The following is a 12424-nucleotide window of genomic DNA, read 5'->3' as shown; positions in this document are numbered from 1 at the left end:
ACTTCTAGCAAAGTCAGTTGGAGAAGCAGCTCTGTGTAAGCCAGAGAAGCAGTTCCTGGTCCTAGACCCCAGCGGTACTACCCAGGCCTGGTCTGAGGGTGGGATATGTGCAAGACGGCCCAGCTGAAACTGCTTAAGGAACAGCAGCTGCCTGAGGAGTTGAACGTTATTGCCCTGAGTCTTTGGTGAAAGCAAGACGCCCCTCGCACCCGCAGGGGTTCACGGTTCACGGCTGCTCTGTGCGGGGACAGGCTGGGAAGCGCCGCGAGCGGCAGCTGCTGGGACCAGGGCGGCCTCGAGCACCAGGGGTTCCTGGTTCCAGCTTTTCCCATGGCAGCCCAAAGCTGCCATTCCCACCACAAACCCCCTCTATGGCCAGGAAAAGCACCAGGGACTCGTTGCTGGCCATGTCCGGACACACAGCAGGAGCAGAGAGGGACTGAGCCCCTTTCCGAGGGCCCGAGCCCTTCCCGATGGGCCAAGCCCTTCCCGGTGTTCCGCGCTCGGCGGCTCTGTGAGGAGCAGAGCAGCTCGGTGCCCGTGATGGGGCAGCTCCAGCGTCTGTCGAGGTCCTTCCTACGCACCAGGGAAGCAGCACGGGGCCCTGACACCCAGCGTGGAAGAGAAGCCACCACCACAACACTGGTCTTATATATTTATTCCTTTTTTTCCCTGTTTTTAAAGGTCAACATATTCACACAGCTTTAAATACACGGTCCAATCCAACGTTCCGGGAGAGCTTTCCAGCGAAAGCAGCAGCAATACAAACGTGTGCACTCACATCCGCCGCCACCAGCCGGGCGCAGTGGAACAGACAGCTCCTGCTAAGGGAAATTCACAGAATTAACCCCCCTCCGGCCAACAAGGACCACTCGAAGGCGGAGGAGGAGCCGGCCGGGCCGAGCGCAGCCCTGCAGAGCACAAAGGAAGCCAGGCAGCGACTCGCAGCCAGCAGGATTGTCCCTTTATTCCATCTGCTCTTGGCGCAGAGACAGCAGCACCGGGCGCAGCTGCCCCCTGCCCTGCGGCGCTCCCGTCCCGACGGAGGAGAGCGCGGGCAGGCGGGGAGCGCCCGCGCCCAGGGCAGCGACAGGGACAGGGGCAGCGCGCGGGGCCGCCGCTCACGAGGGAGGGAACCCGGCCCTGGAACCACCCGCTCCCTGTTGGAGACGGTGCCAAGCTCAGGGCGCCAGGCGCTGCCTGCCCGGCAGCCACCGCGCACTCGCGCTACTCACCCAGCTTCGAGGAACTGGTTTTACTCATAAACATCCTTCTTATCTGCAATGTAATCTACTATCTCCTGCGGACACATCAACTTCTCCGCATCTCCGTCGGGGATTTCGAATCCTGTCAGGAAGCACAGGCGCTCAGCCCAAGCAGCGGGACCGCGGTCGAGGGAGGCGGGTGCCGTGGCCAGGACGGGGTGCGGGGACGCAGCTCCTCGCTGGCGCCCGCGGCGCGGCCCGGGGACGCGCGGGGCAGGAGCAGCTCCCGGGGCCGGGGCGGCCGCGCGGGGGGAGCTCCGGGCCCCTCGTCGGGGTTTTGTCACAGGGCTCCTGTATCAAAGGGCCCCGCGGTGGCACCAGCACGTACCGAACTCGTCCTCCATGGCCATGATGATCTCCACTTGGTCCAGGCTGTCCAGCCCCAGGTCCTTCATGAAGTGGGACTCGGTGGTGAGCTGCGGGGGGCAGAGCGGGGTCAGGGCCGGCCGGGGGGCGCGGGGGGGACGCGGGCCCGGCCGCACTCGCCTTGTCGGGGTCGATCTTGTCGTAGAGCTTGAGCACGTAGAGGACGCGCTCCTGGATGCCCTCCAAGGTCAGCGGCGGCAGGTCCGAGAAGCGGCGGCACAGCAGCCCGCCCGCCGCGGCGCCCTGCAAGACGAGGCGGGGGGCAGCCGAATCGAACCGAACCGAACTGAATCGAACCGAACCCAACCGGGCCGGGAGGGCCGGGCCGGGCGGCGGCGCTCACCTGCGGCAGGAGCAGCGCGTGGCGCGGCGCGGCCGGGCGCGGCGGGCCGGGGGCGGCGGAGGTGGCGGCGGTGGCGGCGGCGGCGGCGGTGGCGGCGGGGCCGGGGCGCGGGGCCCGCGGCAGGAGGCGGCGCGCGCAGGCCGAGAGGACACGGGCCGCCATGGTGACCTGCTACCCGGCGTGCCCCGCGCGAGGGGGCGGGGCCGGGGGCGGGGCCGGGCCGGGCAGCGCCCCCTGGCGGGCGGCGGCCGCGCGCGGCGCGGGGACCCCCCCGGAGCCGCCCCCGGAACCGGGACGGGACCCCCCGGAACCGGGACCCCCGGGACAGGACTCCCCGGAACCAGGACCCTGCTCTGGGCAGCCCCCAGCCCCGGGGAGCTCCTGCCCAGGGCCCCCACGGGCAACATCCACCCCTTGCCCAACCTCAGAGACCCCCCAGGAACCCCCCGAGCTCCCAGCAACAGAAATGCCCCCCCCCACCCAGGAGCGGACCCCCCCCCGGCCATGGGGACCCCCTGCCCCAGGACCCCCTGTCCCCTCCAGGGCGCTGTCGGTGACAGTCCTGTCCCCTCCCCACCCCAGGGGCTCCCACCCCTCTCCTTGAGGAGCCCCCCTGTCCCTGGCGACATTCCAGGTGCAGGGATGGCCCCGACCCCCCCCGGACACCCCCGCAGCCGGGCCCAGCACTGGACACAGTCTCTGCAGATCTGCACTTTATTGGCACCGCGGGGCGCTGCCCAGGGGCCGGGGCGATGGGGCTGTGGCGCCGTCCCCACGACGCCAGCACGGGGCACGTGGGCTCTCCTGGCGGCTCTCCCGGTGCCGGTGCTCGTGGTCACAGTGCTCGTGGCCGGCTCTGCTCTCCCCTCACGTCGGCTCCGTGCAGGCTGCTCCGGCGGCCCCGGTCCGGCCCCGCGGTGCGTAGCGGTAGAGGTGGACGGCGCCGTCCCTGCGCGCGGCCAGCAGCGCGGCGCCCGCCGCGGCCCAGCGCACCAGGGCCCAGGCGGCGCCGGGCGCGGGCGGCAGCAGCGCGGCGCAGCGCCCCAGCCGCGGCTCCCACACCGCGATGCTCCCCGAGGACAGCACGGCCGCCGCCGCCGCCGCCACCTCGCCCTCCACGTACCTGCGGGGAGCAGCGCGTCACGCAGCGCCGCGCGCCCGCCGCAACAAGAGCTGCGCTGCAACGCAGCCACGGCAGCTGCAGGGAGTCGGGCCACGTTAAGATTCGTCTCCTCAGCATGTCTGAACAAGGAGGGCACCCGCCAATCCTCCCAGGGCCTTACTACCCACTTGGCAATTGCGCAGTAAACTAAGGTCTCCATCTACTACTGTTTGTGTACACAGGAAATATTACAGTTGGAGCAAGCACATTGCGAGTGTATGTCTTAAAGGGCTTAGTCTTCCACATGCAAGACACGGGAAGCAAAAGGTCATGTAAGTGGCAGCAGCTGCCTGACAAACAGAGCTGGCGAGGGCTCTGCAGCCTCGCAGGGAGCTGCCTCCTCCACACGTTTCCTCAGGAGGTGTTTGCCTGGGAGCGTGTAGGAAATGCGGTGACAGGATCCATCAGTCACCACAAGCTGTCACTGGAGGGGGAAAAAAGGCAAAAAAAAAACCCCAAAGGGCACCGCGTGCAGCGGGGCAGCGCTGGGCTGGGCTGTGGAGCTGGCAGCGAGCCCCGGGCCGCGCCGGGGCTCCGAGGTTATCCCACAGATTGCCAGGAAGCGGGCAGGAAACGGCCAACACCCTCGCCACATTCCCACGTACAGCGCAGAGGGATGTGACGGGTGGCAGCCCCCTTATCACCAGCCAGACAGCACGTGGCTCCCAGCCAGCCGCGGCTCGTGACGGGATCCTGCTCCCAACCCGCAACAAAGGCGCCCGGCGCAGCCGCGCGGCAGGAACTTGCCTCCCGGCGTGTCCGGGCGGGAGGGAGGAGAAAACCACCCCGGTGCTCCTGGCCGTCTTGGGGTTGAAGGCCACCACGCGGAACGCGGGGTTTCCGCACAGCTCGCTCTCCTTGGCGTGCGGGTGGCTTAGAATGACAAACAGAAGGCCCTGGTACACACAGGAGAAACACATCACTAAAACAGCAGCGAGAGGGGGGGGGAAATCCATAGAATATCCCCCCAGGTAATTGCTACATTCTCTCTATCATCACACCTTCATGAACAGTGACACATCATTTTTACTGAATAAAACAGAAATGGTTTACTTACCAATTTATATTAAAGAATGAGACAGAAGCTGACTGATCATAATGGAACAGCAAAATGACATTGCAATGACCCAATGCACTTATCTTTTTGCTTGAAAGAGCCAATAGGATCAGGTGACATTTAAAGTAGACCTTATAGATCTCTGCTTAATCCCTAGCAATTTACTCATTTAACAAGAATTCCACATAAACCGGCATGGCTGAAACAGTGGCTCTAACAAAAGCCATGGGTCAGAACCAAGTATCCCGGGACAGATATTCTGAAGAAGTCTCCAAGAAGCCTGACTTCAGGCAACATCATTGGACAAGAGATTCTTGTCCTAGAATGTTAAACATTTACTGAAAACAATCACATCCTTGAAAAACACCCCACAAAATCCAGCTGGAATCACAGCACGAGTGGAAGCAAGTGGGAAAGAATCCCTAGTGTGAAGTGTCTAAAAGCAAGGTTTAGATCCTCAGCAGCACGTGTAAGCAGTGACCAAACCAAGGGTGTTTCTCACCGGCTTCCCGGGGCGCCGCTTTGCGCGGCGCTTGCACGTGCTGCTCTGATTACGAGCGCGCTGCAGAGCCCAGCGACGCGGCTGCCTTCCCCAGGGCAGCCCGTCTGGCTTTGAAATACCTTCAAGGGATCTAAACACAGCGGATACGTCAATCCGGTCTAGAATCCCGCTCCTTTAACCCCCCGCTGTGCTCAGTCCGTGCAGTGCAGGCATAAAACGTGTGCTGCTGTTCACATACGTACGGAGTCGGAATACGCTCGATGGCAGATTGAAGCTGGGTAGGAATAACCAACGTGCATCTTTTTCAGGAGCTGGCCTGTTTTCAAATTCCTGCAGTTGGTGAAAATAAAATTCTGACTGCTTTTCCATCCTCTATCTGTTATTTTTTAATCACAGTTATACTGTTATGAAAGACAGAAACACGCATGTCTGGTTCCAGAAAAGAAACAAGACAGGACAAGAGGCTACAGAAAGATCTAATGAATGTGATAAAAACACAAGAGGAATTATAGCAGAATATTTCATTCGCTTTGTATCAGTCTAAATGCACAGAGGTCATGTATCAGACTCCAGACTGATACATAATGAACTCTATTGGTTCATTAGCAAAACAGCAACCAACCAAAACCACCATATAATGTCTATAAGTAACTATTAATTAGCCAATATTTACACCTACAAGCTATATAGTTTAATTTCAAAGGAAACACTGACCAGATAACAATGCTGTTCACTGCAGTGGTGCCAACCAAAGCATCTCTCATTCCTTCTACTTCAGCAAAAGCCAGGACAGTTTCTTCAGGGGGCATCAGAGTCTGTCCCTCCTTGCTCCTGAACAGCAGATACCAGGGAGAAAAGCCAGGCAAAACAGTGCAGGTTGTGCACGCACAGGAGGCCACGGCCACCCCAGCCAGCCAGGCTCCCCCCTGCATCTGAGATGTCCTCTTGGCAGGGAAGGAAAGGAGGACAGCAGGACACTCACCCTCCTGCCTCCGAAAACGCGACCATCTCCACGTGCTGCTCCTGCGCGGATCTGCTGCTGCTCACCAGCCTCCTGCCCCCGAGCCCAAGGACAGCTTTGATGGTTCCAGCCTTCACCAGGGACTGCTTGAATGAGTCACTCTCAGAAGAATAATGCAAGAGCCTGAGTTCAGAAAAAAGGTATGCATGAGCACCAAAGGAAGCAAACCCCAATGTGCTGTAGAGGTGAATAAGCAAATTTTGGTATTTTTTTCTCTTCTATATTTTCCAAAGGTTAAAGCACTTGAGAAAGTGAAAGAACTGCAAGGCACAACTTAAACCACTACAGGAGAGCAAAGCTGAAGATATTCAGGGCGGAAAGCACTAGTAAGAAATAAATACACCACCTTATTTCTCCAATCTCCAAATCTCCCAGTGCTATACACACAAGATTACAGGTGTCTGGCAGAGGAATAATCTGTATTACTGGAATCTAGGACAGCAGAGCAAGAATTCAATGTTACCCTCAATGTCCCTCTTTTTTGGACTAAATTCACATTCTCTAAAGTGTTTCAGGTAAAATTCCAGAGAAAAGAACTAGCTTTCAGACTCTCCTGAAGAAGCACAGTCGCATTGAGAGGGAACTCTCTGCTGACTGTTTCGCTAACTAAACAATCCCCACTGATATGAGAGACAACTAGTGACTCCAGGGTGTCTAAAGGGAGAGAGCACAACAAATCAGCGGCTGCTGCACAACCACCATTGTGGACATGGAGCATCAGCCTCCATAAGGTCACACGGGACTAGACAAACCACTGATGACACCTCTCAACAGGGCAAATCATTCTCTAGCAAGAGATATCCTTCCTGATAGGAGGAAAGTTTGTACCCCCCAAAGAACTAATCCTGCACCCAAGACTCCCGGGTCCTTGCATTAGTTCCTTGGGAAGTAACACACTGTTACAAGAAACCTGTTCCAAATTTTGGAAATGAAGCCCATGTTCGTACCTCTCCAGATTGCCAGGCACAGACCTTTCCCCAGTGCCCGGGTGACAGGGGTTTCCACAGGGACACAGAAGCCTCGCAAGCCGTCACAACGCACAGCTCCCTGTGGCCAGCAGCTTCCCACCACATGGTGCCCACATCCACCGCACAGGAGCGTGAGGAATCCTGCCCAAAACGAAACAGCCCCGGTATTTGTTAACAGTCATTTAACCTGGAGGTGCGGGTTGACAGAACTGCTATTTGAGGTCTGCTATGATGAGAATTTGCGGCTCAAACGCAACGCTCGAGATGTTTGTTTGCCGAGCGAAGCGTCAGGAGGGCATTAAGGAAGCAGGAACGGCTCTCGAGGGTTTCCTCCCGAGAGCAGACCGTGCCTGCTCGGTGCGCAGAGCGGGCAGAGCCGCACGCAGTGTGGGCCAGGCGGACCGGGCCGCGCTCCGCTCCCGCGCGGGAAGCTCCGGCGCCGCCGTGTCCCCGCTCCGCACCGGCCTCTCCAGAGCTCCGCAGAGCCCACAGGCTAAACGCAGATATGCAGGAGGGTAGCCAAAGCCATTCTGGAACGCTTTGCCACAAGTGAAGAAAGAGCTGATTAAATTACAGAGCAAGAAAGAGCTCATCAAATTACTGAGCAACATTGTTTCTCCAGCTAGCTGTTCTGCAATTTTATTGTATTTTTGTTAAACCTTGTATGAAAGAGCAGCTATTGACCTGGCAACAATTATCTGATATTATCCCACCTTTAACTTCGATATAAGCTGCAAGGTCTCTTCTCTCAGGCCATCAAGCTGCTCCACAGCCAACTGTTCTGCTGCAGTTTTTTCCTGCACAAACAAAAAGTAAAGAATGGGGATAAATTCAGCTTCCAAATATACTCGGCACCCACAAGTGTGAGTCAAAAGTGCGAACTCCCTCAGCATGCTACTCCTAAGGAGCTATTTCAAGAGCATTTCCTTCTGCAACTTGCATGTCTTTGAAGAACAGGAGATCCCTGACGGGTTATTCACTGTTTTCACCCCCCAAAATCCTCTTAACATCATTTTGCATGCCTCACCCCCACTCCCACTCTTCAGAATCTAGTACCATTCCAAATGCGGGTCATTCTATTCTCTGTAACTGCCTTTACCAAATCCCAGCTTAAAATTTTACGGCAGACCAACACTAGATGGCTGTCAGAAACCTCGGCTTGTGCCGGTGTTTCAAGCCTGCCTCCCATAACAAGCCTCCAACCGCAGAGTTGGTTAAACCCGGTTGACTCAAACAAGACTAAGGAATGGGTGCTCGGGGTCAAGTGGCCGTAGGGAGCATTGGCCACCCGGCTCCCGCTGGAGCACGGCGCGCAGAGCGGCAGGGCAGGAGGCCCTGCCAGGACCCGCGGGACCCCGGAGGGGCTGGGGCCCAGGAGGCAGCTCTACCCGCGCACCCCGCAGACCCCTGCCCGCTGCTCCCCGGCACCTCTGGCTTCTCCGAGGGCAGCGTCCCATCCGCGCCACGGTCAGCATCGCCCTCGGCTCCCAAGGGAAGCACGGCACGTTGTTCCTCCTCCTTCCCAGATTGTTCTCCAAGGCTGTCCGAGGCCTGGGGAAGGACAGAGTCTCTGCGTTCCTGGTGACCCACAGCCTGGCCAGGAGCTTCTTTGGCTGGCACGGGGAGCACGGAAGGTGTGTCGGGAAGGATGTCACTGGGCATGGATGGCCAGACGGCAGGGGTGGGACCCAACACAGGGAAAAGGGATGCGGAAATCTGGGAGTCCGGCTGAGTGGGAGCAGTGGCTACGCGAGTCTCCATGGGAGTAAAGAGCAACTCGCTTGTGCAAAGTCTCTTCTTGGAAGCTGGGCTTTCCAAGCGAGGTAACCTGGACAACACATTTCTGAAAGGTGAGATCACGTGGCTTTCAGGACTCTTCTTTTCTGCATTCATTTGTGGACCTCGTGCTTCCTCTGAAGCCACACCACCTTCAGACACACTAGGAACAAAAACTTCCAAGTCATTCACAGGGGAAGACTTAAATTTCTCAAGTTTTAGTAGCCCAAATTCCTCATCAGGTAAGTGGAAGTCTTTGATACCCAATCTGGAGGGCAGCTGCTGGAGACTGCGGAAGCTAAAGAGAGAGTCTGCAGTATCCGGGTCTGTAGCTGGAAGACCAAGAGCAGCTGGATCCTCCGAATCCATTTGATGGCCACGTCGTCTTCTGCTCCCGCCTGGACACAGAAAGACACAACACAGGAAAGGACATCGTACCATGGAACGACCAGCAGCAGGCCCTCCAATTCTTATCTAGAGGGCCAAACACTCTAACATTAATTTTCCCAAAGCAGCCGCATCTCTCAACACATGGAAGTGCCATTTTCTGGAAAGGCATTACGTTTAATGCATTAAGGCACTGCTCTGCATTCAGGCATCAGCTAAAATATCATTGACAAAAGCTGCCAGAATCAACAGAAGCCTAACTAGATTCTGTTTGTCTTTTCTCCAACACGCTTTCACAGCATTCACAAACTATCAGATTGTAGCAATAATCTTTGTGTTTCATACTTGTCAGCACTAAAACCTCATTAATGCCCAGTTGCAGTTGGCAAAAGAGATTTTATGTCCATTTGCTGAAAATCAGGCCCAGTTTCCAAAGATTTACCCAACAGCAAAGGCAGGTTAAGACTTTCTCAGCCCTGCTCCTCATGCGTGCACCGCTGCCCTCACTGTGCAAGTAAAAAGGGAATCAAAATGATCCAACTTTTTCAGAAAGCTTCAACTCTCAAGAAACAACCCCCAGTCAGATTTTCCTGCATGGAATCTGTCAGGGAGTGCACGGCAGTGCGCGGATTCCCCCTGTGGTTCCCTGCCCTGCAGCGGGGCTCAGCCTTAGGCAGTGCTTTTACCTGGGGAAGGTGCCTGGGAGCGCGGGGCGGCTCTGCGCCCGGCGGAGCAGCGCAGGGAGCGCTGCGGAGCGGGACCCGCGCCAGGCCCTGCGAGCGGCGCAGCCCCGCGGGCTCCTGGCGTGCGCTGGGTCCGCACAGGTTCTGCGGGAGGTTCGGCGGGCTGACACTCGCCCAAGGCGGCATCCAGATCTCCCATGGGGCCGGCAAACGCTTCTTTCCCTGGATTCAAAGCATTGCTCTTCTGAAGTGGATTGTGAAGCTGCTCTAACAGAGCGTTACGGCGTTTGCCAAGCACTTGGCTTCCCGGAGAAGGACCAGCACTCATGGGCTCTGCAGCGCCGGGCGCTCCTGCCTCTCCACAGCCGGGAGCTGCAGCACCGGCCGAGCTCAGCTCAGCTACAGACAAGTTTCCAAGATCACCCTCGGAGTTCTTCTCGCTCTGACAGTCATTTGCTGAGACACGGGTGCTTTCCTTCGGCGTTGCGAGCTCCACGTGCCCTGGAAGCTCCTGTGACACTTGGTTCACAGCGTGTTTGCACGGGGACTTTCTCCTTCCCTTTTGCTTCCTATGGGACTGTGTCTGCTCCCGCTCTGTGCTGGCCACACTGTTCTGCGAGATGGATCCAAGGGAAACACTGCTGCTGTTGGATGCAGTAAGAGACTGCTGAGGACTACCTGAGTTCACTGGACTGCTTTCTGCACCAAGGGAGGGGAACAGCCTGACTCCTGACTCCTCATCGTTTCCAAGTGTTTCTTGGGAGGGCTGACCTGAATTTCCATCTTTCTGCTTGCACTTATTTCGCAGACCTTTCTTGCTCTTACCCAGCTGGCTGAGAATTACTGCATCTAGGTCCACTTTCCTCTGGCAATTAGACACGCGGCGAGTAGTCCGGACGTAGTATTCAACGGGGAACAGAAGCCCCTCAACAACCGTGTAAGAATTCATGGCGCTTTCAGCTTCAGGAGTCAACGGCTTCTCTACATGAGAAAGTCTTGCCTCAGTTTCAAGTTCTTGAGTCTCCGACAGCTTTTCACCATTGCCTGTCGGAGGATCTGTAGGAAAGCAATTGAAGTCATTAGGCTTATTCTGATTTCCTTCAGAGCTTCCGCTCTCACTAATTACAGGGTTATTTCTGTTGGCAGGCAGTACGCCCTTCTCCGACGTTAAGTCCCAGAGGCTACGTAATTCCACGTGCTCTTCCCCCATACACCCGTCGACCATTTGCTTTTCCGTACGGGAGGGTTCTCCTTGCAGCCTGGTGTCAGGCACAACAGCCTCGCCGTCCTCGGGACGCGGCGCTGCCGGGTCCCCGCGGCCAGTCCCCGCAGCCGGCGGTCCCGCTCGCCGGGTGGCACCGCCGTCCCCGCCGGCGCGCGGGGGCAGCCCCGGCACCGCTCGGGCAGCCCTCGGCTCCGCACCCACAGGCGAGGAGCTGCTCCCGCCCCGCGCAGGGGCTGCTCCGCACACTCTCTGGGCGCTTTCTTCTGCGCTCGAGAAACGGCTTCGTCTGAACACTGGTGACCCGAGCGCCTCTTTACTGGACGGTTCGTTCTGCACGTTTTCCTCGCTGTTTACTGGCAGTACGTCACATGGAGATTCCCTTTCCTCTGGTACGACAGCCTTCGTTCTCCTCCTCCTCAGCTTCATCCTACCTCCTGTTGCTTGGTCTTTTTTTCCCTCTGCAGCAGGGCTAACCGTTTCCCTCCAGGCATTTTCCTGGCTGCCCCCTGTGCTTTCTGCCTGTGAAGTGTCTGGCAAGTTAACTTTGTTGTCCAAGAACTCAGGCCTTTCTTTACAAGTGCGGGACGTTCCCCTCTCTGTGCTAGGAACAGAGCAGCTCTTGACCTCCAGCTGACAGGTTTCATGTCTGCCAGCACTAGGAGACAGGGCATCCCCAGAGCCTGTGGAAAGAAAGAGACCTCACGTATGAAACAACTCCCAGAAAAGCCTCGCCTGAGGAAGCCACCAGCACAGTGAAAACACACAACGCTAGCAGGAGGGCACGGGGAGGAGTGTCCTGGGGATCGTGGGACGGTTGCAGCGCCCTGGCCGACGCTCCGGGGCGCAGAGCACGTCTGGGACGGAGGCTCCGCAGGCCACGAGCTGGCGGCGCTGGAAGAGCCGAGGCAGAGGCTGCGGGCGCAGCCACAGACACCCCGTGCGGGAGCAGGGCCCTCCCCGAGCCGCGGGTGTCCCCGCTGCGGGCCCGGGCAGCCACCCCGCGCCCCGGCCGCCCCTACCTGCGGGGCGCAGCGGCGCCCCCGGAGCCCCGCGCGGGCCCATCTGCTCCGCCGTGTCCTGCGCGCCGCCGCCAACGCCGCTCTCGGCTCTCCGCGCGCGCTGCCAACACAAGGGCGGTCAGGGCCGGGCCGGGCGCCGCTCGCCCGCCCGCCCGCCCGCGCGCTCCGCTCACCCGCAGCCGGCTCGCGGTCTCGCTGTACTCCCGCCGCAGCCGCGCCAGCCTCGCCCGCAGCTGCAAGACAAGACGCGACGGTGTGAGGGGATGGAGCCCCCGGGGCCCGGCCCGGCCCGTACCGGGTTCCGCACCGGCCCCGCACCCAGTCTCCCACTGGGTCCCGTCCCGCTCCCCTTCCGCACTGGGTTCCGCATCGGATCCCGCACCCGGTCCCGTCCCGCCGCGCCCCGCACCCGGTCCCGTCCCGTCCCGTCCCTGGTCCCGCCCTGCAGCCGGTCCCAGCCGGTCCGGTCCGGTCCGGTCCCGTCCCTGGTCCCGCACCCGGTCCCGCACCCGGTCCCGCTCGGCGCCGCTCAGGGCCCCGCCCGCCGGCTCCGCCATGGCCGCGCGCCCTCCCGCCAGAAACTCCACACGCGCGCGGGGCGGGGCGGGGCGGGGGAAGTACCACCACGTCGCCACGGCAACCGCGCCGCG

At 59.2% G+C, this 12424-nt stretch overlaps 2 protein-coding genes across 2 annotated transcripts; both read right to left on the bottom strand.

Moving 5' to 3' along the window:
• Positions 1-1238: 1238 nt before the first annotated feature.
• Positions 1239-2160, bottom strand: NDUFAB1 (NADH:ubiquinone oxidoreductase subunit AB1). The gene is made up of 4 exons (XM_088520983.1): positions 1975-2160; positions 1752-1874; positions 1594-1681; positions 1239-1347 (listed from the first exon to the last, which is right to left on the bottom strand). The coding sequence occupies exons 1-4, from the start codon at positions 2134-2136 to the stop codon at positions 1256-1258; spliced, it is 465 nt and encodes a 154-aa protein (XP_088377109.1). The 5' UTR covers positions 2137-2160; the 3' UTR covers positions 1239-1255.
• A 681-nt stretch (positions 2161-2841) lies between these two features.
• PALB2 (partner and localizer of BRCA2) lies at positions 2842-12331 on the bottom strand. The gene is made up of 14 exons (XM_088520989.1): positions 12284-12331; positions 11948-12007; positions 11775-11874; positions 9912-11435; positions 8841-8858; positions 8065-8810; positions 7398-7481; positions 6664-6825; positions 6063-6148; positions 5678-5839; positions 5410-5526; positions 4938-5025; positions 3884-4032; positions 2842-3097 (listed from the first exon to the last, which is right to left on the bottom strand). Exons 1-14 carry the CDS (start codon positions 12329-12331, stop codon positions 2842-2844), a joined length of 3600 nt encoding a protein of 1199 aa, XP_088377115.1.
• Between the last annotated feature and the right edge of the window lie 93 nt (positions 12332-12424).

The sequence above is a fragment of the Tinamus guttatus genome, unplaced genomic scaffold (assembly GCF_059628265.1).
Source record: "Tinamus guttatus ecotype Peru unplaced genomic scaffold, ASM5962826v1 Tinamus_guttatus_pri_ptg000107l, whole genome shotgun sequence".
Taxonomy (NCBI): Eukaryota; Metazoa; Chordata; class Aves; order Tinamiformes; family Tinamidae; genus Tinamus; species Tinamus guttatus.
Note: the sequence above shows the minus strand (reverse complement) of the source record. Positions and strands in the feature narration are given on the sequence as shown.

Excerpts from the sequence above, each read along its gene's own strand:
- NDUFAB1 (XM_088520983.1), bottom strand. The coding sequence starts at position 2,136 with ATGGCGGCCCGTGTCCTCTCGGCCTGCGCGCGCCGCCTCCTGCCGCGG. Across the intron at positions 1,682-1,751 it reads ACAAGATCGACCCCGACAAG|CTCACCACCGAGTCCCACTT; the intron begins GCGAGTGCGGCC and ends TGCCCCCCGCAG. Across the intron at positions 1,348-1,593 it reads GGCCATGGAGGACGAGTTCG|GATTCGAAATCCCCGACGGA; the intron begins GTACGTGCTGGT and ends GCTTCCTGACAG.
- PALB2 (XM_088520989.1), bottom strand. The coding sequence starts at position 12,331 with ATGGCGGAGCCGGCGGGCGGGGCCCTGAGCGGCGCCGAGCGGGACCGG. Across the intron at positions 12,008-12,283 it reads GCGGCGCCGAGCGGGACCGG|CTGCGGGCGAGGCTGGCGCG; the intron begins GTGCGGGACCGG and ends CTTGTCTTGCAG. Across the intron at positions 11,436-11,774 it reads GGCGCCGCTGCGCCCCGCAG|GCTCTGGGGATGCCCTGTCT; the intron begins GTAGGGGCGGCC and ends TTCTTTCCACAG.